The sequence below is a fragment of the Scylla paramamosain genome, chromosome 8 (assembly GCF_035594125.1).
Source record: "Scylla paramamosain isolate STU-SP2022 chromosome 8, ASM3559412v1, whole genome shotgun sequence".
NCBI lineage: Eukaryota > Metazoa > Arthropoda > Malacostraca > Decapoda > Portunidae > Scylla > Scylla paramamosain.
This window is the reverse complement of record NC_087158.1, coordinates 24183075-24208114: the sequence shown is the minus strand read 5'-3', so window position 1 is coordinate 24208114 and position 25040 is coordinate 24183075. Positions and strand designations below refer to the sequence as shown.

Sequence of the window (25040 nt, the reverse complement as noted above, 5' to 3'; positions counted from 1 at the left end):
TAAAACTCAGTAGTCTATCATTTTCTAATAATTACTACCATATTACTCACGTTCAAGTGCTTTATTTGTTCTAAAAGAATGTAAGTTATTAATTTTAAGGGAAGAATTATATGAGGCAAGTTATTTCAACCATCTTTCTATTCGATACTTCTTCGTGCACTTCCTCCTCCTTCTTGGCTTCCTTTCCGTCTGCTTCTGAATGCAAGAGAGCGACAGACTGACAGCTTTAGTGAAGACATGTCGTATCCGGATTCTCGAGGGAATATGGTTGGCATTCATCTGTGCTTTACGTGGATAACTAAACTGCCTTATTGCGTTATGGTTGAGCCTGTCCGAGTACTTAATTACGTAGTTGTTGTACGTAGTTTTGTTTTATTTATTCTTTTGTTTATTTAAATTAATGTTTGTTGTTTTTTTTCCACGGTTTGTTTATGAATCTATCCAGGTGTTAAATTATATGATTTCGCTTTTTTGTATGTGTAAATGGTTTATTTAGCAGAGAGAGAGAGAGAGAGAGATGATTCAGGTGTTATTTCGTTTCTTGTTTTGTCACGAAGATATGTACGAGTGTTCGAGTGAAGGATTGAAGCAGATGAGGCAGTTGTTCGAAGGGAAATGGAGGGAGGGAAGGATGCATGTGGAGGACGGTGATTGGTTGACTGGAGGAGCTAGGAAAGAGAGATGATTGGCTGGTAGGGCGGTGGAAAGGCAATGTCAAGAGGTGTGGAAAATGAAGCGGTTAGTCTGCTTTCAGCCTCGGCAGAAGTAAGGTTGTCATTTCCAGTTTGTAATCGCTGTTGTGGAATATGGTTTAATATATTCGTGGGTTTTAGGACTTCTGTAATTTTAAATCCTGGTTCTTGTTATTATATGGGTGTTTGGCTTGGGTAGTGGTACATATTTTTTCTTCCCTTCCCGATTTTCCACCACTAAAGACTGAATTACTTTACAGATAGAGTATGGCTTATGAGGCTGGGTGCTGTAGTGGATGCCTTTCCTTGTACCCGTGTTCATTTGAAAGCTGTGGTGTTTTCTACAGTTTGTGGGAGGTGGCCGCTTCAAGTAAGGTTCTCGTGTATGGCGTTGGAGAATGTTGGTAAGTACTATCATCGTGACTTGGTGACGATTTATTTCCCTGCTCGTACATGTTTAATGGTACCTAGGTTGTAGCTGGGTTTGTTTTTTGTTCTATGAATTGTTCTGGTTAACGTTGATGTATAACTCGCTGACGAAATTCATTTCTCTATATTATGTACTAGCAACTAGGAATTAAAAAGGTACTTCAAAGGAGATAGGTAGATTAATTAGGTCAGAATAGGATGCCATCGCTTTGCAGGCAGATTTAGATAGGATGAATGAATGGACGGACATATGCAAATGCAATTATCAATAAATGCAAAGTACATAGCGTAGATAGAGGAAACCCACACAGTAGGTACACATTAAACAACCAAACTCTAGTAGGTACAGGGTACGAGAAAGATTTAGTTATAGTTGGCTCTGAACACCGTCTAGGAAGAAAATGCATAGAGCCCAGAAACAGGGCAAACAAGGTACTAGGATTCATTTTTAAGTGTTAAAAGTAGAAGGCTGGAAGTAGAAGGCCGGAAGTAATATTAAGTTATAATTAGCGCTGGTCAGACCTCGTCTATACTATGCTGTGCAGTTATGGTCCCCACATTACAGGAAAGATGTAGGTCTATCAGTACAGAGAATTAAAGGATACAGGATGAGTTGTATTGATTACGAGGCGAGATTGGAGCTGTTAAATTTACATTAAAGCCTTTAGAGACTTAGGTTAAGAGGAGGTAAGAGGAGACATGATGGAAGTGGTATTAGGGTTACAACAAGGGAAGTAAGCAAAATTCTTAGGATCAGCAACCGGGGTAGAACAAGAAATAACCCGTTCAAGCTTGAAAAATTTAGGTTTAGGAAGGATAGGAAAAAAGTTTTCAGTGGCAGATGAGTGGAACGGGCTCGGTAATCGTATCGTGTTAGTGCTAGTACATTAGAGTTTTAAGAGATTAGACAGGTTTATAGATGGGGATAATAGATGGAAATGGGTATATTTCGTACAGCGACTGCAACGTGTAAGCCTGGCCGGTTCTTGCAGCTTACCTTAAGTGTTTCCTATTTTGGATCTTAAGTTGCATCAGGAATTGTTACGATTTACCATCAAGAAAGTACTTGCATTCTTTTCTTTCAGATGTGCCCTCTGGCGAATGCTGTGCGCGCTCCGCCGTGTATGATGGCTCTGGCCGCTGTTGTGAAGGGTTCGTCACTGGCTGTATGTTTCGAATGCCTCCTGTATAACTTACCCGTTAGACTTGGGTGCTGGCTGTGTGCTGGTATATATGAGCTGTATAAGTTGAAAGTCAAGAGACTCCTTTTCTTTTTTTTTTTTTTTTTTTTTCGTTTTTGGTGGGCTGAAAGTCACTATCTTTTTCTCCGGAGAGTCTTTGAGGTAAAGAATGCTGTAATTCTCGAGCAATAAAAGCAACTTTCCTTAGGATGCTTGCCCATTTTTGTTCTTTAGGATTATCATAATCAAGTAAACTTTACTACTATAGATTGATACATTAATCCTGTTCCGTGCCTTTTTACTTAACCTGTTGGTTACTAAACTTATTGGTATAGGAAGTTTACAAAACCTCGACCTGGCATTTTTACCAAACCAGATAATGAAAATTCCCAAAGCCAGAGTAAATGTAATCCATGTAAATCATTTGTAATCCAGCCAGTCTAAAATAATGCATGTAAAAAAAAAAATGCATACATAGCCTATATACCCTTGTATACTTCAATCAGTATTTAGTAGTATATTTATATACTATATATGTATATATACTATGTGCCGTGATAGTATAGACGGGCACTATGATAGAGTATATAATAATATAGTTGTCACTATAAAGGCGCCAGTAGTGGAGAGAGTGAAAGTAGGCCGGCCACAGAAAGGGGTCCGATCTGCCCCTATACCCCTGATATCGGGTACCACGCCTGTGGGAGGCTTTTAGGGGGTGTGGACCCTGTGGGCGGAATCGAGTACCATGCCTGTCTGGAATATGTGAAAAAAGTGAATGATAGATATGGTAATATGGTAGTTTTACCATTCAGCTTTTTATCGGAGGGAATAAATAGGTAACCCCTAATAACAATGGCATATGATATAGAAAGCAGTCCCAGTGATAGAATTAGACAGTAGCAGACACAAACAGGTTCCAGACAGTCTGACCAGCGAGGGGTCGATCTTATTAACAAGGAGTAGGATTTTACATGTTCATGGCATGACAGGTTTCTATGGTGCACAAAAATGATTCCATTACTGAATGTTTATGGTGACTGACTTCATTATGGAATGTATGGTGGTAATTGATGTGATGCTTGTATAATGTTTTTCCATAATTGATGTGTTACTTGTATTATGTTATTTCTAACTGTATTATGTTATTTCTAACTGAATCTGCTGGTTAAAAATTAGTTTCTGCATTAGATATTGTCTGTGTTCTTGCATAATGATTGTTGATCTGTGAATGTTGGATTCTCAAACTTTTGAATGAATTGAAGATGAATGTAAATAATTAGTACTAGTTATATTTAATATGGAATGCTGGATGGATTTGGCATACAAAGGCTACTGGAAAACGCTCATTTCCATATTTTAATTGGTATTAACTGTTTCTTACTAATTATTTACGTTTCTTACAAGTCAAAATTCCTCGCTGGCATTAATCTTCAGTTCAAAATTAATATTCAAATTCCTCGCTGGCATTAATCTTCAGTTCAAAATTAATAGATTCAATTCAAAGTTAATAGTGACCATAAATGTTACTGTATATCTCAACATATTCACTGATCGAGCAATACAATGGTCGTGCAAGGACAGACAATATCAAATGCATAAACGCAGCAAATAGAGTAAAATCCCTCTTATCCGGCATCAATGGGACCGCCGACATGCCGGAAACTTGAATAGAAGTGAAAGTATGTCCACAATCACCACCCTACACTCACGCATCTTACCATAACAAAGGTCCTCTTAAGTGTAAGCACAACACGCTTCCTCTTTTCTACAACTTTAGGCATGATGAAGGCATCAGGCGCCAAACGGTGCACATGCGGGACTGAGTCACTGAGTAAACAGTGCAGTGGGCAGCGGGTGGCGCGAAGCAGTGCGCTCTGGTGGCGAGGGAACAAAGTATGCCTCGCGCGGGAATTTTAATTGATTTTATGAGTACACATTTTTTTATTGATTTTAAGGCTCGGGGAAAAACCTGCTGGATACTTGAAGCTGCCGGATACTCGAATGCCGGATGAGAGGGATTTTACTGTACTGAATTGCTGCTATTAATGTTCAGTTGGCAAAACGTGTTATGAGTATCACAACAATTACCATAAACATTCCATAATTAAGTGAATCTTTGTGCACCATACAAACCATGGTGCACAAACCTATCATACCAAATATAAAACAAATAAACATCCTCCTACTCCTTAAATAAGACTTAATTTCAAGACTGCATTACATTTTCAAGTTCCACTTAACAGTTTTAAGTTCTTGCATTGATCTTGGCCCCTCTGGAAACTCTGCCTCTGTGTATGCTACTGTCTAATTCTGTTGCTCTACTCGTAGAATTGTTTGGGACTGCCTTTTTCCCTCAGAAAATAATCTTTTTCATAACACTTTATATATTTACCTTTCATAACATTTTATATATTTACCACTCACAACATTTTATATATTTACCATTCACGTTTCTCGTGCACACTTGATACAAAACGTCAATGCCAGTCAGGGTATAGGGACAGATTAGAGGTGGATCTTTCCACCTCTTAAGTGGACATTGGTATTTTTCTATAAGCTTTCCTCCTCCTGGTGTCTCACACCTCCTGGCCAGCCTATTTTCACTTTCTCCTGCTCTGCCTTGTCCCCTAAATCATAAACATTTTGACCCATGTGGTTTTATGGCTTTCTTCATATTTTGTAGTGTTTGGGTCCTGCTGCTATATTTCTTGTTTCCTCAGCTCCTTCCATATCTTCTTCTTCTGACCTCGTGTTTGTGCTCTCTGGTTCCCTAGTCCTGGACTTCTGGTAGGAAAATGTAAATTACCTTTCTGGAGGGGGACTGGCTTATTATTCTCCCTACTTCATCCATCTCCATTTCTTCTTTCTTCTTGTTTATTTTAACATCTCTTTTTCCTTATTTTGTCTTCTTTCTTCTTCCTTGACAGTACAATATCTACTGTGGTGTGGGGATACCACATCATTCTTAGGCCCATTAAGGCCCATCCACACAATCAAGCACAGCTTGATGCTGTGCTCGCTGGGCATTGCTAGCAACCAGGCTAAGTCCAAAGGCACAACTGTAGTGTTGTCCACATGGTGTGGATCTGGGCCAATCAAACCCACACAAGTCAAAGTGTGCCCTTAGGGCATGAACAGTGTTTGATGATTTCACACAACTAACAAAACAGGCACTTTACAAGTATCTTAATGAACACAAGCAGGGAGCCAGTCTATGGACAAACTGCCCATGTGCTCGTGGGCACAACTCGATCATCTGGATGTGGCTTTAGATGTGATCAGGTCCTGAGAAGGAACTAACATCAAACTAGCTGGAAGACCAATTAGGGAACTAACATTCAACTAGGTATGTTACTATCACTGCACACAGGCTGATCAATGTAAATAAAAATCTGACATTTAGAAATCATGATAGGTGATACATAATGGTGATATATAACTGATGATACATAGTGGTGATATATATATAACTAACGATACATAATGGTGATATACACCTCACTCAAATACAAGCATGCCATGTTCAACAAAATTCAATGACATGAATTTGATGCAGTCCAGTGTTTAAGTACACACACACAAAAGGAAAAATCAACTATGCAATAATACACAAAATAATTAAGCTATTCATATTCATATACAGTGCACTTTCACTCTTCATACATATGTACAACATGAACATTGACTGTAAAAACATTTCCATGGAATGATAAAATCCTTGAGAGTAATTTTCCATACTTGGTCTTTACTGTAACAATGCTGATCAAATCTCCTGTGGAGGCTTATGTAAAATGGATTCCACAATGTCAAAATGAAGACTTGAGTAAATGCACTTACAATGAGGAATGTGAGGATACTCCCTTGTCACATTTAATCTGTGCCAATGTAAAAGGCATGATTTTCAAAGTCCACCATCCCCCCACCCCCAAGAGAATTAGAAATACATCATACAGGATTTTATGAACGTTGAAAGATGTAAATGTGATAGATGTAAATGTGATACTGATCACAGTAAGGGAATGTAGAGCAATAAGAATTTTATATCTTTTGTCTTGTTGTGGCAGGACCTGTTTGTGAATATCTAAAATATCATGATAAGAAATCAGAAGTGTGGTAAAATGTAAATGATGAGGGATGAAATATATGAGAGTTGCAAGACAATAGGAAAGGAAAGATATTATTTGATGGCACGGAGTAACTCAATTCTGCACTGCAATATATATGGTGAGGAGTGATGCCCTCATTTTCACTCTGTCATTACTTTTCCACCAAAAGTTGTCCCTTCAATTATACTCCACAGATCTCAACTGTCAACAGTTGAGTTCTGAAAAGTTCTGTGAGTATGTAGTGTTTATTTCTTCCAAAATTTCTTGACTGGAAATGGAAGATTCCATTGTTTTTATAAACATTTAACTGGATCAGCTGACTAGTAAGCCTGCATCAACACACCAGCAAGCTGCAGTACTAATAGCCATCTCCATCTATTTGCAGGACCAGAAAGTAATATCACAAGTGATTCATTACAATAGACTAACAAATGTACCAATAAAACCACTGACTGATTACTCCAAAGGACTGTCAATGTGAGGCTCAATGTTCACTGAATCCATAACTATAGTTCAGTTACAGCTCCCTTCTCGTACCTCAAGGAAAATCTTTGAGTAATTATATTATCTTGATTATAGTTCCATTTTTATCATACATTCTTAGTATCGCTGATTACATATATTTACAAAATGCAGAGATTCTGTTTGCGGATGTGTACAATCCCTCAGAGTACCAAGCAGTCAAGTCTTGTAGATAATGGCAATTACATTTCACAAGGTAACTTAACTACTTGGCTCAAGAAATCTCACTAACCATATGCTATATCAGGCCCTGATATTGAGCATCTTCAAACACTGGTCCATCAAAATACTGACCAGAATGTTTAGTTATTGCACACCTCAGTAGCCTGTCTTTGGTGAAACTAAGAAGGGACGAGGCACGGTTCCTTAGGTCTGTTATTCATATAGTTCATTGGGCAAGATTTCAAGAAATCAAGGCAAAAAATTCAGAAAACTAAGAACCATGACTAAAAAGGAAGCATCCTATAATTCTTAACAATAGGTAATATGTCAAGGCAAAAATGACTATCAACTAAAGTAACTGTCATAATATATATACTTTTTCTAAAAGAAAACTGTGTTGGTCTTACCACAGACTCCTTGTGGTCCACAACTAAAATGGAAGCACAGACAGATGAGTCACCATTTTGTGGTAAATTTCACCTGTTTCATCATGGTCACAATATTTCTTATTTATTTTTTCTTTATTTAAAATAAGATCACCACCTATAATGGTATATAATGATCAATGGGTACTTGTACAAAAATATCCTCATCCCAATGGATCACTGCTAATATCAAGGCCAGTTAAGCATAGGTGTAATCTTTCTACATTCATTCCACAAAAATAATGTAAAAATAGTTTTTCCATCTAAATATCAAGGGGAATGTGAAGCTAAACTTTAAATGTACAAAACTTTCTTATAACAGTATGGAACACCCTTCTGAAACTTCAACAATTAATTTATCAATGTTTCAAAAATATCTCAATTTCTGTAACTTCATTAGCTTCAACAAACAACTTCCTAAAGTAATGATTCATAATACAACTAACTACTTATTAAAAAATAGAAAGGAATCACTCTAAACCTTAATCCCCAATGAAGTTGTTTGCAGGCGTGGTCACAGGTTGCTGCTGCCAGTGGCGCACTGTACGTGTGTCAGACTGTGCCATGTTATGGACAGATATTGTGCGCAGCTCCTCCCTGTCTGTCAGCACCTTTCTTAACGTCCCTTGTCCTAAACCCCCAGGTTCATAATTCACCTGTCTACCCCCCACCAGGACTGCTGCCCCACTGCCTCCCTGCACGTGGCTGATGGTGGGGAGGGTCACGTCCCGAGTGGTGACAGTAGCTGTGGCAACTCCGATGGATGCCGACACCTCCCGTGAGCTACCTGCTTGAGTCTGTAGTGTGACCTCCCTGGTGGCTGGCTCCAGCTGGATGTTGAATGGGCGGAGGTCACTTGACACAGACACTTGCTGTATTCCACTAGTGGCTGGCTGACCTGTCACTACTTGAGCAGCAACTTGTGCAACCTGTGTCATTTGGTCAGGAGTGAGGTCCGTATACCTTTCAAGATCTTCAGCCCGTACCTCCACCACCTGTCCCTGTAGGGAGGCAAAGAAATGGCCCACGCCTTCCTCTGTCCGCTCCCCACCACCAGTAGTGTGGATAATGTACCGAGGCAAATCATCCGCTTCTATTATGTGGACTGGTCTTGACACCACCTCCACAGTTTCTCCATCTCTCACCCCACTCCGCACCAACTGCACTGATCCATCCAAGCTCGGCTCAAGACTCTGGTCCTCATCTAGCTTCATGGTACGAACAGTAGTACCTGGACTTGTTCCCCCTTCCCCTTTGCCTCCCTCAGCTGCTACTACTGTTGGGGGATTAACCTTGATGTAGTTTTCCAGGTTATCTGTGTGGCCGTGCTGCTGCAGGTGGGAAGCCAGCATGGGTTTCCGCATGAATCCCACACCACAGAGCATGCACTCGTAAGGTTTCTTATCTGAATGTATGAATTTATGTGCATTGCGATTATCCCTTGAATTGAAAGTTTTCCCACATATATCACATTTAAATGGTTTCTCCCCTGTGTGTATCCTGAGGTGTTTTTTATAGTGTTCAGGATACACGAAGCCAGCATTGCACTGCTTACACTTGTGTGGCCGCTCGCCTGTGTGCACACTCATCACGTGGTACATTAGTAGCCTCTTCCTTTTGAAAGCCTTGTGACACTGATTGCACTGATACCTCTTTTCCTGATAATGAGTGGTTCTCTTATGGGACTGAAGGTTGCTCCTCTGACTAAAGGTGGAGCCACAGATTTCACACTGGAATGGTTTCTCACCAGTATGAGTCCTTTCATGGTCCTCTACTTCACCTTTTCTAGCAAAGCGTTTGTGGCATATTGAACAAGAAAAGTTTCTCACTCCTGAATGAGTGATGGCATGAAGATCTAGACTTCTCTGGGTGGCAAAAGCTTTTCCACATGTTTCACATATGTAATTTTTCTTGCCTTCATGCACATTCAGATGATCAGTCAAATGGTGAGAGGTAAGGAAATTCTTGCCACAAGTTCTGCATTGGTGGGGCCTCTGACGAACCCCATGGGTTTTCATGTGTGTCTTGAGAATGTGCTTTGAAGTGAATTTTTTGCAGCATTGGTCACAAGCATATGGACGATTGCCTGTGTGAACGTTGAAATGCTCCTGCAACGCTGCCTCTGAGCGGAAGCGCTTTGAACAGTGGGTGCAGCCAAAGGTCTTGTTCATATGGTGCCTGATGTGCTCCTTCAGCTGTCTGGGGAGAGCATACTTACGTGGACACATTGTGCAGACATATGGCTTCTCCCCAGATGCTATATGTTGTTCTAGGTGGCACAGTAACTCTGCCTTTGTGGTGAGCCTCTCCTTGCACACCTCACACTCATACAGACGCTCAGGATGCATCTGAAATGGAGGGCAAAAGGCATTATAAAGAACTATGGACATATATGTGTTTAAATACTGTGTATATTTGAAATTAATAAAAACTCTGAAACATGAAACCCTATTATGACTAACCTGTATATCTTATAGTATTGTTTCTCATATAAAGAGCTTTCTCCAAAATTAATTAAATAGCATAGCAAAAGGTAGAATACTCTAACATTTTAAATATAATCCTAAAAATGCTGACCTAACAACCACACACACTCATCTCCCATTGTCTCTGGCTGCTATAAAATCATTCTAGCCCATTGTTCTGTCATACTTACCTCTCAACACTCCATCCATAAAGGTGATAAATAACTACGGAAACTACAATTCATTGGGAAGTATTCCCAATTAATACATTTCCTGACAAAAGTTTGCTGTCTCTCTTAGTTGCTTCCTATCTACTTCATATGACTGAATTATCTGCCACAATGCCTTCCTACTTATTTTACCACAAAAACATCATCCAATATGGGAGTAAAAATGAAGCTTCCCACACAAGAAATCTTCTTTAAGCAATAATTTTACAATTTACTGGAGAGAGAGAAAAAAAAAAGGCTACCAGAAAGGATCTATAACATATCTTAAGTTCTAGTGTGAATTATTCACAAGTGTCAGGCTAGTCGTCAGACATTCATAAACACCATCTCTTAAACTTTAATTCAATGAAAAGAAAACTGTGAAGCACTTCATGCCCTGTACATCATGCAGCAGCTGCTTCAGAACAAATTATGCACTGATAGTTGTATGGAAATATACATCAGTTGCTGTAAGTGAAACAAATACATGAAGTCATTTAAATAATCTTGGATTATGATTGGAGCTGAGCTGCAATAAGGATTTCCTCACACTATGAACCATCTTCAGTACTTAAAACATTACATGATACATGAAAATGAGCTTATGATGATGGCAACATGTGGTGGCTTGGAGTATGTAGTATTTAGGACTGATTATGACAAAGAAAAATTTGAACCAGGTCTACCACCTCTTGTAATGCAGTGCTGATCACTTCAGCTCTTCTGTATCATGGATTCACACACACCTAGATGCACAGGAGGATGAGTTCACTGGCTTTGCACTGCAGTCAAGTTGCTAGTTATAACTCCCTCAAATTATATAATGTATGTAATTTATGTCAGACAAACAGAGGAGCAACAAAGACCATGATTAAGCTTAATATTTTTTGATAAGGCAAAAGTCACATCAACCATTAATCATATCCTTTTATCTATAAGCCAAAAGCCAACATCCTTAAGAAAGAGGATAGCTAAAACATTGTACCCACACCCAGATAGTCTCACACTTAGAAACTTGGTCTTTTCTGATTAAATGTTTTAAGAAGCCTCATCTTTGCTTTGAAAGGCTCCATACATGCTTGAACATGTCAGAATTATTCAGAGCCAGCATGTCAGCAAACTCCCTGCACTGGCATAACTCTGTGAAATATTTCTGGATCACTGCATGCATTTTTCTGGGGTATTTCCTAAAAACTATCAACTGTGATCAAGCTTCCAACCTTTATGTGTCTCACCAACATAAAAAGGAAAGACATGCATACAAACCTCCCGCATGTGTGTCTGGATGTCTGCAAGCACAGACATTTTAAGGGAGCAGAAGCGACACTTGTACTTCTCAGCACCATCCTCCAGCAAGTGATGGTCAGGATTGAGGCCCTGCTCCTCTTGCTCCACATTCAGCTCATGTGTACCCAGGGATGGCAAAGTCAAGCCACTGATCTGCAAACATACAGCAATGTAAAGATAAAAAATACAACACATTAAATATAATATGAGAATTAATCTATATTCTATCTTGTCTCTGGTACATACTGAATCTGTTCAAATGTCTGATTTCTTTTTTTTATTTTTACTTGGAAATCAGTTGCAGTCAAGAGGTGATAGTGTCATCACTATTTCTCAGGTTTAAAATGCTCACTACTTGTCAGACACTTCAGCTTATGACACTACTTGCCAGACACAGCTCCTGGTTATCTTCTGGGTGTTCTGTAAACTGAAGATGTCACTATAAGGGCTCTCAATTTGAGAATCAAGAGGGCATCAAGAGGACTGTCATAGCACAATTGATAGGACCTCTGCAAATATTTTTTGTGAAGGAATTCCTGGGCTAAGTGTGCAGTCACAAGGGGACAGAGTTGGAAAGTTTAAGATACACTACTTCTCTTCCTGACACAAGACAGATACTTCTTGAACAAGCTTTAAATCACATGAACTCACTCTTTATACTTACAATACTCAACTTTACGGATAACATTATCTAAAAACCTAAGCAGTAGTGTCTTACCTGCACACAGCTCTCAGTGTCCTCCAGGTCCAAACCATCCACCTCCATCACATCCTCCACAGTCTCTACCACAACAGAGTTCTCTAAAATCTCCTCCTCAACCATCAGCATGTCTGTTCCACCTTCCTCCTCTAAGTTGCCCTCCAGCCTCCCAGAAAGGCCATCGTTACTGTCAGATGATCCCAGCAGACCCTGAAAGGAAGAGGAGTCATCTTACAATACTGAAGCTCAGTTAACAAAACATGTTGTCTTTAGCTTGCTTTTATATCATTCATCAATGAAGGTCAATTATCATCAAGCAAACTCACAAAGTACCTGTAAAACACCACAATGACCACATCTACACTGTACAGCTAGCCAGGCTTAAGTTCTAATGTAAATACCCACACACAAAACTTCCTATTTGGTGGTAGCATCTATGCCTATCACTTGGTAAGTAGAGGTGTGGACATTTCCATTTTAAAGTGAAGTCTTCACACCCATGATATTAGCTATGATATTACTGCATTAAGCCACACATGCTTTACAAGTTCCTCAAGTTGTCTTTACAAAGGGCTGTATCAAATACTTAAGACCTTATTCTGGAAATATACAGTAAGGTTAACTTAGCTAACTCCTCCACAATCATAGAAAAAGGCTCCTCCTGCCATCACTTGCCTGATGCTTAAGGGACTCCACATTGTCACCGGCGGCCAGGCCAGTAATAACTTCCACAGACTCCTCCTGTTTCACCTCCAGCTTAACACTTGGTGGCCGGCCTCTTGAACGTCCCCTGCGGCCCCGTTTGCCTTTACCTCCTCCACTTCCTGTAAACAAAACACTTTTTATAAAAACAAAGGAATATTTTTGTGTCAATCACATTCACGGAATTCATGAAACAAAGATTATGGCCTCTCTCACGTCCTTATCTTGTGTAAGTAAAGAAATTAATGGTATGCTTCACTCAAAGACTGGTTCCCTGGTGCAAGAGTAGCTGACTGTGAAGGAATACTGTTCAAGGTTTCACCTTTTGTTACAAAATCTACTCATCAGATAAACTAAGTTGTAAAAAATAAATTACCAATAAGAGATAATGACAAAGATAGCTAACAAAGCAAACCATAAAAATCATGAATTAGGTCAAGTAATGTACAGTAACTGCAGAAAGTTGCAAGATCAGATGCCTACTATTCTCCTTGATAAGGGTTCATAATAAATGTGAGCATCCATCTCCATATTCTTCTTGTAACTTCCTGTGATTAGTGTAAGATAAAAATCCCTGCTCAACCACTCACAATCACTTTCCTCTGAATGTGTAAATACTACTGACAAGTGATTTTCCACAGGGTATCAAAACTTGTTTACTCACCTGAGCCCATGTACACTTTGAAGTCCTTGTCATCCTTGGTGAGAGATGAGGCTTCCAGGTTAAGAGTGTCCTCTTCCAACACATTGTCCACATTCTCCGACACTCCTGAGTCTTGCTTCACCAGGGCCAGTGTCCTCATGTATTTGTTTGTCACCACCTGAGCGATATCAAATAATGTAATTGCAGATAAGGGAGCTGACACTCTTCTGCCTATCATTATGAAGACAACAAACATATGCTGTCCACATTTGGGTGTAGAAGTGCAAATGTGTTGTCAGTTATGTTGACAGGAAAGACAGTTGATGGAAACAAGGTTCCAAAGAAAGCAATGAAGTACAAAACTTGGTGCATCACTGCTTTCCAACATACTTCTATTTTTTTCCAATTTCTATTTGAAATTAATTCAAAGATCTCATCCTGATATAAAAATAATATTAGTGAAAACTCTGAAATACATGTAAATAGAAACCCTAAATGTATCTCAGAATAAGGAAAACAATTCATTATTATCCAGATCTACACTAGAATAACATAACATATTAACATCTCATTACCTGTTTCATATTAATGAGTTGACCTTCCATGGAATCAATGTCATCAATTAACTTGAAGCATTTCTTACAAACAATACTTGAGTGAGCCACAACAGCACTCACATCCTGGTTGACAATGGTGCTCAGGATGACGTGAACTTGCAGTTGTCGATGGGAAGTCTTTGCCTGTAGAAAGAAAATGTAAACATATCATAACTTAAACATGAAATCATAATAAACACTGCTGTATCAAATGAAATCTGCAATAACATAAATTCACTTTTGTATTTTATGTCCTATCAGAAATATACACCAGAATCCTCACATTCAGCACCTGTATTATAATACACAACATAAAAGTCCATATCCCTTCTGCAAACTGTATGTGACCAAGCATCTTCACTATTATTGCCACTATTCTCATGTGAAATCACGACAATTAATTTACCATTGTGTCTTTTGATTCTGTACCATCTTTTGAACTTGGATTCTGCCTTAACCTCATTCTCTGTAACTCACACTAAAGCATCAGTGAGCAACACCTCCCATGGAAGTGCTACACTAAAATCACAAGGCAAAGCAGTAATGAAAGACCCCTGGTTCACACTCATATCTGAAGAAAATTCATCTCTCAATTTTCTGTTTATCCTTACTTCTGGCAGCACCAACATTCTAACATTCTAACCAGCTACTCCTCAGTGTCTAACTCTCACGCACTCTAAGTATTTTATAAAAGGCTTTCCATACATTTCAGCAAAAATAAAGCAAAATTTCTTCCTCTGAATACTTTTCCTGCATCTTCCACATAATGAACATCATATCAGTTGTCCTTCTATCTATTGCAAACCAAAACTGAATTATTTGAGAAACTTTCTTTCTAAAATTTTCCATTTTTTCTACTTCACCTAATATAGGATTCCTTTCATACTACGTCCAATGATAACAGAAACAGAAACCAACCTTTTCAGAGAAGACTTCCATGGCTCCTCGGGCTGACACTCCCAGCTTGGCGTTGCAGACCAGGCAGTGAGGGCTGGACTGTGACGTGTCCCGCTGCAGCCTGGACAGAGGCTCGCCATGCTCCTGCAGTTGATGACTGAGAGAGTGTGGTTGCTGCCTGTCCTCGAGTCCACCCTGCTCATTTGCTCTCTCCAGCTAAAGGCAGAGTGAAAATTATTTTCTTACTCATACTTAAATAAACTAATTGTCAACAATAAGACATGCAAGGTGAAAGTTTATCCTTAAGGCATTTCAATACTAAACAAGTAAAATAATAACAAAGAAAATTTTGCCTCACATTCTTACATACATGACTATACAGAAGTGAATAATGAAGCACAATGAAAACGGTAAGAAATTTATCTGAGCATCTAACAGCATAAAAATGTGTTCTTGCCATGAGATCTCAATTCATGTAACTTCCTGATTGATTATAAAACCCTTCAATGCAACTGTTACCTTTGTTGACTGTGCTCAGTGAACAGACCCCTGTGACTATTTCAAGCAACAGATATAGGTACTACTACTAAAAATATAATCAGAACACAGCACAGGAGCTACAGCAATTCCAAATCCAAGATACTGGCCGTGACATGTTGAGGGGCAGCATGACAGAATGGTAAAAACAAGTCCTCTCTATCCTACTCCATGAGGTGGTGGTAAAAATGGAAGCATGCACCTACCATTACTGTCCCAATCACTAACCATTACATGAACTTGGCCCCATGAAGGCTGACGAGGTTAAATTTCATACATAACTTTTCTTGATATACAATTGATATACAATGGAAATCCTGATCCAAGGACCCACCTGATGTGCCGTGAGGATGTGCACGTTGGGTGGCTGGTGTCCTTCCTCTTCCAGAGCTGATGTCTCCACTAAGGTGATCATCTGGGCTCCTTCATCCCCCAGGGGAGACACGTCCAAAGGCAGCCCCTCCATCCTCTGTAAAAAAAAAAAAAGATAAATAAATAAAGTCATGTATGTGCTTATCAAAGACAACCCACCACTACACACTGAACTTACATGTTGCTCTTAGGTTTCACATTATTTGTATGTGATTACAGCAGGAAAGTGTTCTTCACAGACTTCTTACTCTTTTTCCTGGTTGTCATTAGCTTAACTTCCCTTACAAATGAAAGACAGCACTAACAAAACATTACACTCCAAAAATATCTAGGAAAATTTCTCTAAGATAAGAATTTTGACTACTTGTAAAAGGTAAAATTCCATCCCACCCTTCATCTAGCCAGTGGGAGCTAACCTAACCTAGCCTAACTAAACTAAGCTAACAAAGCTTAATGAAACCCGATTTAAACAGCCTAATCTAACCTGACCAAAGGCAAACCGAAACCACCAAAGATGTATTCTATTCATATCCAAATAATCAGACAGATTGGTTGGCAGCACCTATACTGCACATTAACCAAACACACAGCAGGTCACAGTGAGTGTCCCTCGTCAGGAGGTTGAATATTTGATTATATCTAATTCCAGGGCTCCTCACTGCCCAAGACATCGTCCCACACATACACAGTTATAGTATGTCTTTAAGAAGATAGCTCTACAGCATTTTTGTTGATAACATACAGGGCTCATGCTGCTTTCCCTATCTAAATCAAATAATTTTCCACCAGTCTAGCAAAGTTGATGAAAAGGAAGAAGAGATGTGGTTTTATTCCATGCCATCATCCCCTACACTACAAAATATCAAAACTCACAAGTCTCACCCTCAAAATCAAACAAACACAGACTAATACACAAACACCAAATTAACACAAAACTCACTCCAATCATATTTAAGCAACCCTAAATTGGACGTGAAAGAAGAACACTTGTCTTGGCATCCTTGTCACCTGATGCAGCTGTCGCACCCTCGCACAGCAGCACACCACGCCTCCCTCCAGTCCTCTAAACAGCACAGGGCACCACCACAAGACACCGCACCACGTACCCTGCACAGTCAGCCGTCAGCCCTTGAGGTGGGGAGAGGGACGCCCTAAGCCTGACCTCACGCCATCACCTCCCCCACACATGACCCAGGACGCACCAGTCGTCTACACCATTATATCCATGTCACACCAACGTCCCCGGTGTGCGTCTGCCCCAGGGTACAGTGCCAGCCCCCCTGTGGTTGCCTGCCATCACGCCAACACAGGAATGCCAACCCAAATATCCAGCAACCCAAATACTTAACCACCTTGTTCTCTTCTCTGTCATTACTACATCGCTTCCTCTGATTGGACGGTACTTTCCTGGATATTTGGCATGAGTCTGTACCGGGTCTTACCTCAGAGAAGCGCTAGGGAGTCCAAAAATCTACATCCATGAGGGACAAGTCGGGATGGTCGGGCTGTAAAATGGCGGGACAGTGGTGCCATGTTTCCTGTTTCGGCCCATCAATCTGTCATCCCCCAGCACCTCTGGTTTTAGCGTCTTTTAGCTTAGACCTGTTTTTATTTCGCTTTATTAAGTTTAAATAGGATGATAGAAGTTTGAGGGGTTTGTAAATAATTTATCAGTCCTGTGTTTCGAATTTCGCCTGATCTACATGTCATCCCCTATAACACTTCTTATCTTCGCATGTATTTTTTTCATATATATATTTGAATCTATCTCACTAAATATACGCAGCATCAGGAAAGTCAGGCTGGTAAATAAGGCAGTAATAACATTCACCACCCACCACCTGCGAGGAAGAAGCGGCACCACTGTGATTGTTGTTGTTTACCATTTCCTCGGAAGACAAAAGACAGGATGGTGTGAAGTTCATGAGTTCTCCTGTCAGATGGTAGTGTAGAACTCTGGAACTCAACCCTAAGCACGGCCAGAATCATGGTTCATAAGGTAAAATAAGTAAGGGACAATAGGAAGTAAGCTTAATAAGATGACCGGTAATTTTACTCTCCTCTAGACCACAGTAGGGATGATCATAGATTACAATTTTTCTGATATTCTTGACAGCAGCATTTCGTTGTTACTTACAGCACGTAACTAACACTACTTACAATGGGCTAGCGTATCAGCAGATTTGAGCTACACTAATATGCACATCCTTCTCTACTTGCTTGACTGGGCTGAGTTATAGAGGCCAGGCTGCTGGGTAAACTAGGACCAGATATAGATAAATAGAATAAAAGGTAAAAATAATAAGATGAACATAAATTAGAGTATGCAAAAGGCTTATTTGATGAAATAGCCAAATGCTAGAACATAATTTCTGTAGAGTTCATATTAATTTACACGTTAAATTTCTGTAATATACTAAGAAGACAGGAAAACTGCACAGAAAGCTGTAATCTCACCTGTTGGGGATGCACTGTGTTGAGGCACACCAAACACTTGTTCATGATGTGTTTACTATGGTCTAGAAATGAAACCCGGGGTGGACATAAGTGAAGATGAGAAGATGATTTGGATGATTCACCTAAGGTTTGGATTTTGAGTTGGAATAAACGATGATTCAAGTTTGTAATAAAAATAGCCAGAGTTGGTCATCCGGAATGGTCCGAGTTGGTATTTAAGAATGGTTCATGTTGGAGATGGTCTGAGTTGGACTTACCCCATCCATTGTAGTGACGAGGTTTCTATAAAAGTCCCACTAAGGCTAGAAAGACTATGTTTTGGTTAATGTGCAGAATAGTTGCTCCCAACTGATATGTTTAATTTTTGGATATCAACAGGATACATGCCCCACTTAACATCTGTGGCAATTTTGGTGGGCAGTCAACTTTTAATTAGGTTAGGTTAGGTTTGATTTGGTTAGATTAGGTTGTTAGGTTTGGTTATGTTAGGTAAGGTTAAGTTAGATTAGGTAAGGTGAGGTTGGTTAGGCTAGGTTAGGTTAGCCTAACCTGGCTAGGAAGAGTGGGAGGTGGAGTCCCTCAATTTTTACCTATAGCTTAAGAGTATCAGTTATTATTGAACTCACATCCTTCAGAAACTAAGTCCATACTTGTTTGAATTTGCAGATTTTGTTATTCTGAGTATTCTGTTGGCTGATATGGATTGGCATGTTAAGAATTGCTAAGTGATTATTTAGCAATATTATGATCTAAGGTTGTTTAGTGAACACTTACACTGATTGCTTGACCATATATGCTTGATCCAATGCACCTCACAACCATACACAATCCAAGCCCTTAAAGACCACATATGATACAATCCCCTCGCTAACCATGTGATCCAATCCATCTATTGACTGTACGAAAGAAACTTGACCTGATGATGAAATTGCAATTGTAATCTGCAAATAAGTAAGAAATAAGTATCTCTGATCACGAGGATAAGGTTAGATGTTATGTGTTTATTAATCCCTAATTGGTACTGGATGTGTTTTCTGCAATTATTAGTGCTTTTCCTGTCAACAGGTTAAATATGATGATTCTGCCCTGTGCTGTTGTGAGTACATCAACGAGAACAATCAGCGGTCCCACCTCCTGGCGGTTCTGTGCGACTGTGAGGCCATTGACGAGGCATTTGAGAGGTGATTCAGTGGTTTCACCTGATAATTATCTCTAAATTAATGTATGTATAATGAACATAGCATACCATATGAGTGCTGTGAGTTTTGCAAGCATACACAGAAAGTTTTACAGTGAAGTATATGCTGAGAATGGCAGTTTTCTTATGCTTTCTTACATGAATGATCTAACACCCAGCACTGCACAGAACTCAAGTAAGTGCTTTTCCTCTAAGGTGGCCATTGCAGTGTGTGGTGGATGTATTTATATCATGTGTACTTGGGTACTTTGTAATGCACAGACTGATGTGGAAGTGCTTATAAAGTATTTGTGCACCAGTATTCCTTGCTTTTTTTTTAATTCTTATTCCTACTAATACCATAATCATGTTGGTCTACTCAGGGGAAAAAAGTGAAAATGTCTAGAAGAAAAAAATTACAAAATGGGATAGATAACAGGTTTGTCAGATGATGTACAGTACATGTAATAAAAAGGAGAAACTGGTATTGGAACACAATGATTACTTCAGGAAGATTTTGTAATGAAGCTTACAGTGCAGGTAAAAAAAAAATACATGAGATAAAAAAGGAAACAGAAGAGTATAACAGTTGAACTTGCATGACACATGACTGTACCTAACATTCCTGTGGCATGCTCCTATCATGTTGTTCCTTCCCAAGTTTCTTCCACAATTTCTTGCACATATTTGCAGTGTGTTGTACTGAGCTATTCAGCTTCATCCTCTCCCTTCTATTTTGACAGCCAGTATGCTCAGTTTACAGCTGCAGCTTCTCTCTTTTGTCCTACATGATAGATAGATGTCACAGTTTATTCTCTGAAGGTGTAAATGCTTCAACAAAGACTCTGTAAACTTCATGCATTCCTTCTTGATAAAATGATAAATATGATAAAAAATAGAGAAAAAAAATATGTTAGTTTCCATTTATATTTTCTTAAGTGCACACAAAGATGGATTATCTTGATGATTTCAGTTTCATGTGTGCCTTCTTTTGTTTTTCTCAATAATTTATTGACAACAAGGCAGACAAACCTTTACATAAGATTAATTGGTTTAACTAATATTTCATAGATAAATATGGCATATAAAGTAAGATTATTCAAATTTTTAACCGTCATGAATTGTTGATTTTTATTACATACACCACTTCTGTATCAGTAATGCTGTTCTGCTTTTCTTACAGAGTTTTCACAAGGCAATCACTTCAGCAACATAACATTGACAAGATCATGGACACAGTTGGTGACCGCCTGAGGATACCCTGGCCTGGCGGGGCAAAGAAGGTGCCACTGGATGTTGCTGCTGCCTTGTGTTGTGTGTTCTTCACCATCTTTCTTGGGAGCTTTTCTTGGACTCTTACTATAGTGACATACAGTTTCATCTTACCATCACTCATGCTTGTCATACATCAATCCATCAAGAACACAGTGGTTACGCAGAATGCTCAGATATATAAAAGAGACAAATCTCTGTTAAAAAAAAATCCAAGATCACGATTTTATTTTTCTTGGCTTATTGTGTCTCTCATTTCTCTTCTCTTTATATACTATACTCAGGTCATTGCCGAGCTTAAAATCAATGCACTGGAGAATTTTGCATTCATGTCGCTAGTTTGTGTGTCATGTACGTGCATGTACCTTGTCCGTGCCACCACTTGTCCTGGCTTTGAGTCTAAGAGCAAAGAGGGCAGTGAGGAAAGTGAGATCTTTGAGTCAGGAGCATGGAGGATTTGTGGAGAGTGTCAGCAGCAGGTGCCACGCCAAGCCTCCCACTGCTACAAGTGTGACACCTGCTTCCTGCTGCGGGATCACCATTGTGTGTGGTGAGTCCCCCTTTGATTGATATTAATTCATATACTTCCCTCACTTGTTTATTAGACTTCAACTTGTTTTATTAAATTACTTGATTGTATTACAAACTTCTCTTCCTAAGCTTTTATTTTTTGCATCATTTGAAATAGCATGCAAAAATGTAGGATGATGAATAAGAAAATAAAATTAACATATCAGAAAATCCTTCTGCTTAATTCTTGAGCCATGAGGAGTAGAAAGTTCCAATAGAGATTCTTACTTCATTCTTTTTTCATTTCTATGTCTTAAGGAAGTACTAGAGATAGTAAGTTTGATATATATGTGCCTTCAGTTAAAAATGAGTAAATATTTAGTGAAATGACACTTTTTTCTTCAGGCTGGACACCTGCATCAGCTGTGTGAATGACCGCTGGTTTGTAACTGGGCTCACCTTTGGTCTGATGGCTCTGTGTTATGGTGCCCAGCTCAGCCTGACCACAGCATGCCATCCAAAACTTGTTGATGTTTACTTCACAACTATCCTTGTTCCTCATATCTGCACCAATGCATTCATGAACTGGCGGTAAGTTGTATATGTATGAGTACATCAAACTATTAAAAAATATGCATATACATAATACAGTTCTGTCATGAAGTATTGTTTGAAAATAGACAGCTACAACAGTAAGATTTTCAGACTACTTCTCAGATATATAATACTTATAATGCACACTTCCTTCCTTGTCTTCTTACAGTGCATAATGTTTTGCATTTCACCAGCCTAGAAGCTGTCTCTCTCAGAAGTACCAGTTATTTTCATTCTTTATCATACTCTGAGATGTTTTAGAAATTTGTTAAAACTTCATAACTACTGTATATATAAAGTGTTATACATATATAATACTCAAAAACTCTAAGAAATACAATACTTTTTTTTTTTTAATGTAGTTCTATGAATTGCAGGAAGAAAGATATCCTCATCTCACCAAATGTCCTCAATTCTGAACATTACTCATATTTGAAATATGATTTATCTTCCCCAGATACAGCTTGTCTGCATCTGCTGCATGCTACAGCATCTTCCTGGCAGTATTTGTGAGTGTGGCATTGGTGCAGCAAGTGGTGTGTATGCTGTGGGGGGTAAGGCTGAGGGAGTTCAGGTACAGACACTCTCAGTCTAGGTCAGGGGGTTGCTCTGTCAAGCAACCTTTTGAAAACTGCTTCAGGTTTTGGTGGAGAAGCTGAGGTACCAAAGAACATTGTTTGGAATATTAATACAATTGGCACTGTGCACGTTTCACATGAAGAGGAAGAGTTGTAATATTTGCAATGCTGTCAGTATTCATGATCGTTTCCACTGGATGTGTCAAAGGCAGTCCATAGGTTTTAAGTTAAAATTTGTAGATACAATTATTATGAATGACATACCTGGTCATTTGTATTAGGAACAATGAGAATGACATATGAAGTCCATCAGAAAGCACATCAAATGCATCCATAATATAGGTAATCTCATGAAGAGTAATCAGTTTAAATTTCAATATTATTTCAGGATATATTACATTGTTGCTAGTTTTTATCCCTTTTGAAGTATCAGTATCATCACTGTATTTTTGTTACAACCAGCAAGAAAAAAGAATGATACACGTAAAGTGTGAATAGTGTGAAGGAAGCATTGGATACAAAAGGGATACTTGTACACTGAAGAAGAGTGGTTGTGCTTAAATATATGTATGGTGAGCACCTGTGAATACATGAATGTAAATGTGGCCTACACAGGATGTTTTCCCACAACTGGTTCAATCAGCAGATTGGTCCAGGTACATAAAAGTGGTGGGTCTTTTATGATGCAGTAAGGATGGAGATCAAGATAGGGATTGAGAGATGTGATTATGGAGGATGAAAAGTACATAAGTGGTAAAGTGGAACAGTGTGATATATAAGAATTCACACATCATTGAGATCTCTGAAGAGTAGATTATACTTGCATACATTCATACTCACAAGGATTCCCTGCAATAATGTTGAAAATTAATGTGAGAATGAATACATAAAAGTAAAATGATGATTAAAAAGGCATGCTTAAATGTACATTTAGGATATTTTTCTAAACTGATTTGAATAAAATGTGTTTTCATAATAAAAAGTGAAAAAGTGTTATATCATAATATTAAGAAGTGAAAAAGAAAATGCAAGACTAAAAAGTTTTTGTGCATTTTTTTTTTTTTTCTATGCTATCCCATATGAATGACAAGCAGGCAAGTTTGTGTCACTATGTGTAGTCCAGACAGCACTAGTGAACCAACACTGCAAATTATGTGTGATAGAATGGTACAAAAAGTCAAGCTTATATTTGTACAATTCATTGTCACCATTTTTGATTTGCTGATTCAAATGTCAAATACCAAAGAAAAGACAGTAAAGTGTCTACTGGCCTCCTCTGTGGAGGTGAGGCTCAGGTAATCAGTGATGATTCTTGTGATAATTTTTACCCAGAGTAACCTTTGAAAATATATCTTTAAAAGGATATCTATGAATTTCTTCATCCTTTTTTATTGTCTAGTTTCAGGTGCAAATTAAATGCAAAGTAGAAAAAGGAATTACAGAAGAAAATTAATAAATGAGATAAGGAATTTAGGATATGTATAAAGTTGGGTACTTGAAATTTTCTTTGTTATGGGACTTTTCTGCATCAATTTTATTATCTTTTAAACTAGACAATATATGCCTTGGTTATCCTTGTGAGAAATTCATTAGTAAAAAGTGAGGCAAATTGATAATATCGTTCTTTAAAAAATAAACACACACACACACACACACACACACACACACACATACATACACCTGCAGTTATTCTCACCTGGACTACAAACTTTTCATTATCACTGCTACTGAGTCCCTTATACTAATATACATAACACTTGCAACAACAGCACATCGTTACCAACATAAATATGTGGGGAAGTGATTGACGCGACATCATTGCACAAAGGGTTTCGAGACTCGGTTTAATTAAGCTACTGAAAGTCGAACAAGCAACACGGGTCAAATTTTCTTCTCTACTACGAGGACATCAAGAACACACACACACACACACACACACACACACACACACACACACACACATGTATTCTTAAAAGTTCAAGGGCCACATAAATGATCTGTGGGTTCTAAGGAGTCTTCTGTCAATAATATGGAAATCTTGTTAAAAAAGAACCATTGTGTAAATGTAAAATATTCTTTTCAATTTTTAGAAGTGGTGCATAGATAATAACTGTATTTCAGTTTTAAAAGAAATCATGGCAATAAAAACACACTTTAATGGTTCATATATACTTTTTGTATCAATGTTCTTTTTTTCTTCTTTTCGTGATTTAATCTGTAATAGAGGAAAATTTTTACTTGCAAATTTTTATATATTTTTATTTTTACAAGTCCGGACCTTAATTGAAAAGAAATGAAAAAAAATTCTAATCTCAGAATTTCTATCTTATAGTTAGGATATGTTCTTTACTTAATATGTTACTAAAATCATAAACAAAATCTTTAATTAGAAATCCGTGTAACTTCAACTAGACTCTAATGAATGAAGTGGAGATGATGCGCAGAAGTGTTTCAGAATACTGGCCACACACACACACACACACACACACAGGTCGTTGTCAGATTATTATTGTTATCTTCACCA

The 25040-nt window shown here is 38.6% G+C and overlaps 2 protein-coding genes and 1 long non-coding RNA gene across 14 annotated transcripts; 2 read left to right on the top strand and 1 right to left on the bottom strand.

Moving 5' to 3' along the window:
* Positions 1 to 656: 656 nt before the first annotated feature.
* LOC135103019 (uncharacterized) lies at positions 657 to 2786 on the top strand. 3 transcript variants are annotated; one of them, XR_010269890.1, is made up of 3 exons: positions 657 to 770; positions 953 to 1096; positions 2207 to 2786. It is a non-coding gene; the product is annotated as an uncharacterized LOC135103019 (long non-coding RNA). The 3 variants fall into 3 exon arrangements; XR_010269891.1 differs by having other exon boundaries at positions 674 to 765; XR_010269892.1 differs by lacking the exon at positions 657 to 770 and adding an exon at positions 804 to 822.
* A 3134-nt stretch (positions 2787 to 5920) lies between these two features.
* On the bottom strand, positions 5921 to 17476 carry LOC135103017 (uncharacterized). 7 transcript variants are annotated; one of them, XM_064008864.1, is made up of 10 exons: positions 17371 to 17476; positions 15891 to 16025; positions 15041 to 15235; positions 14102 to 14266; positions 13548 to 13704; positions 12857 to 13005; positions 12200 to 12391; positions 11870 to 11908; positions 11461 to 11634; positions 5921 to 9868 (listed from the first exon to the last, which is right to left on the bottom strand). In XM_064008864.1, the coding sequence occupies exons 2-10, from the start codon at positions 16020 to 16022 to the stop codon at positions 8003 to 8005; spliced, it is 3069 nt and encodes a 1022-aa protein (XP_063864934.1). In that variant the 5' UTR covers positions 16023 to 16025; positions 17371 to 17476; the 3' UTR covers positions 5921 to 8002. The 7 variants fall into 7 exon arrangements, with proteins under 7 accessions (XP_063864934.1, XP_063864935.1, XP_063864932.1 ...); XM_064008865.1 differs by lacking the exon at positions 17371 to 17476 and adding an exon at positions 17131 to 17252; XM_064008862.1 differs by lacking the exon at positions 17371 to 17476 and adding an exon at positions 17035 to 17174.
* On the top strand, positions 17054 to 23879 carry LOC135103018 (palmitoyltransferase ZDHHC23-like). 4 transcript variants are annotated; one of them, XM_064008870.1, is made up of 5 exons: positions 17054 to 17191; positions 19451 to 19566; positions 20746 to 21384; positions 21750 to 21935; positions 22396 to 23879. In XM_064008870.1, exons 3-5 carry the CDS (start codon positions 20792 to 20794, stop codon positions 22595 to 22597), a joined length of 981 nt encoding a protein of 326 aa, XP_063864940.1. In that variant the 5' UTR covers positions 17054 to 17191; positions 19451 to 19566; positions 20746 to 20791; the 3' UTR covers positions 22598 to 23879. The 4 variants fall into 4 exon arrangements, with proteins under 4 accessions (XP_063864940.1, XP_063864942.1, XP_063864939.1 ...); XM_064008872.1 differs by having other exon boundaries at positions 19451 to 19607; XM_064008869.1 differs by lacking the exon at positions 17054 to 17191 and adding an exon at positions 17771 to 17927.
* The last annotated feature ends 1161 nt before the right edge of the window (positions 23880 to 25040 follow it).

Coding starts and splice junctions, on each gene's coding strand:
- LOC135103018 (XM_064008869.1), top strand. Junction 19,567..20,745: donor ATTGACGAGGCATTTGAGAG/GTGATTCAGTGG, acceptor CTTTTCTTACAG/AGTTTTCACAAGGCAATCAC. Junction 21,936..22,395: donor AATGCATTCATGAACTGGCG/GTAAGTTGTATA, acceptor TATCTTCCCCAG/ATACAGCTTGTCTGCATCTG.
- LOC135103017 (XM_064008861.1), bottom strand. Junction 13,705..14,101: donor AACTCATTAATATGAAACAG/GTAATGAGATGT, acceptor GATATCGCTCAG/GTGGTGACAAACAAATACAT. Junction 11,635..11,869: donor ATAACCAGGAGCTGTGTCTG/GCAAGTAGTGTC, acceptor GTATGTTTGCAG/ATCAGTGGCTTGACTTTGCC.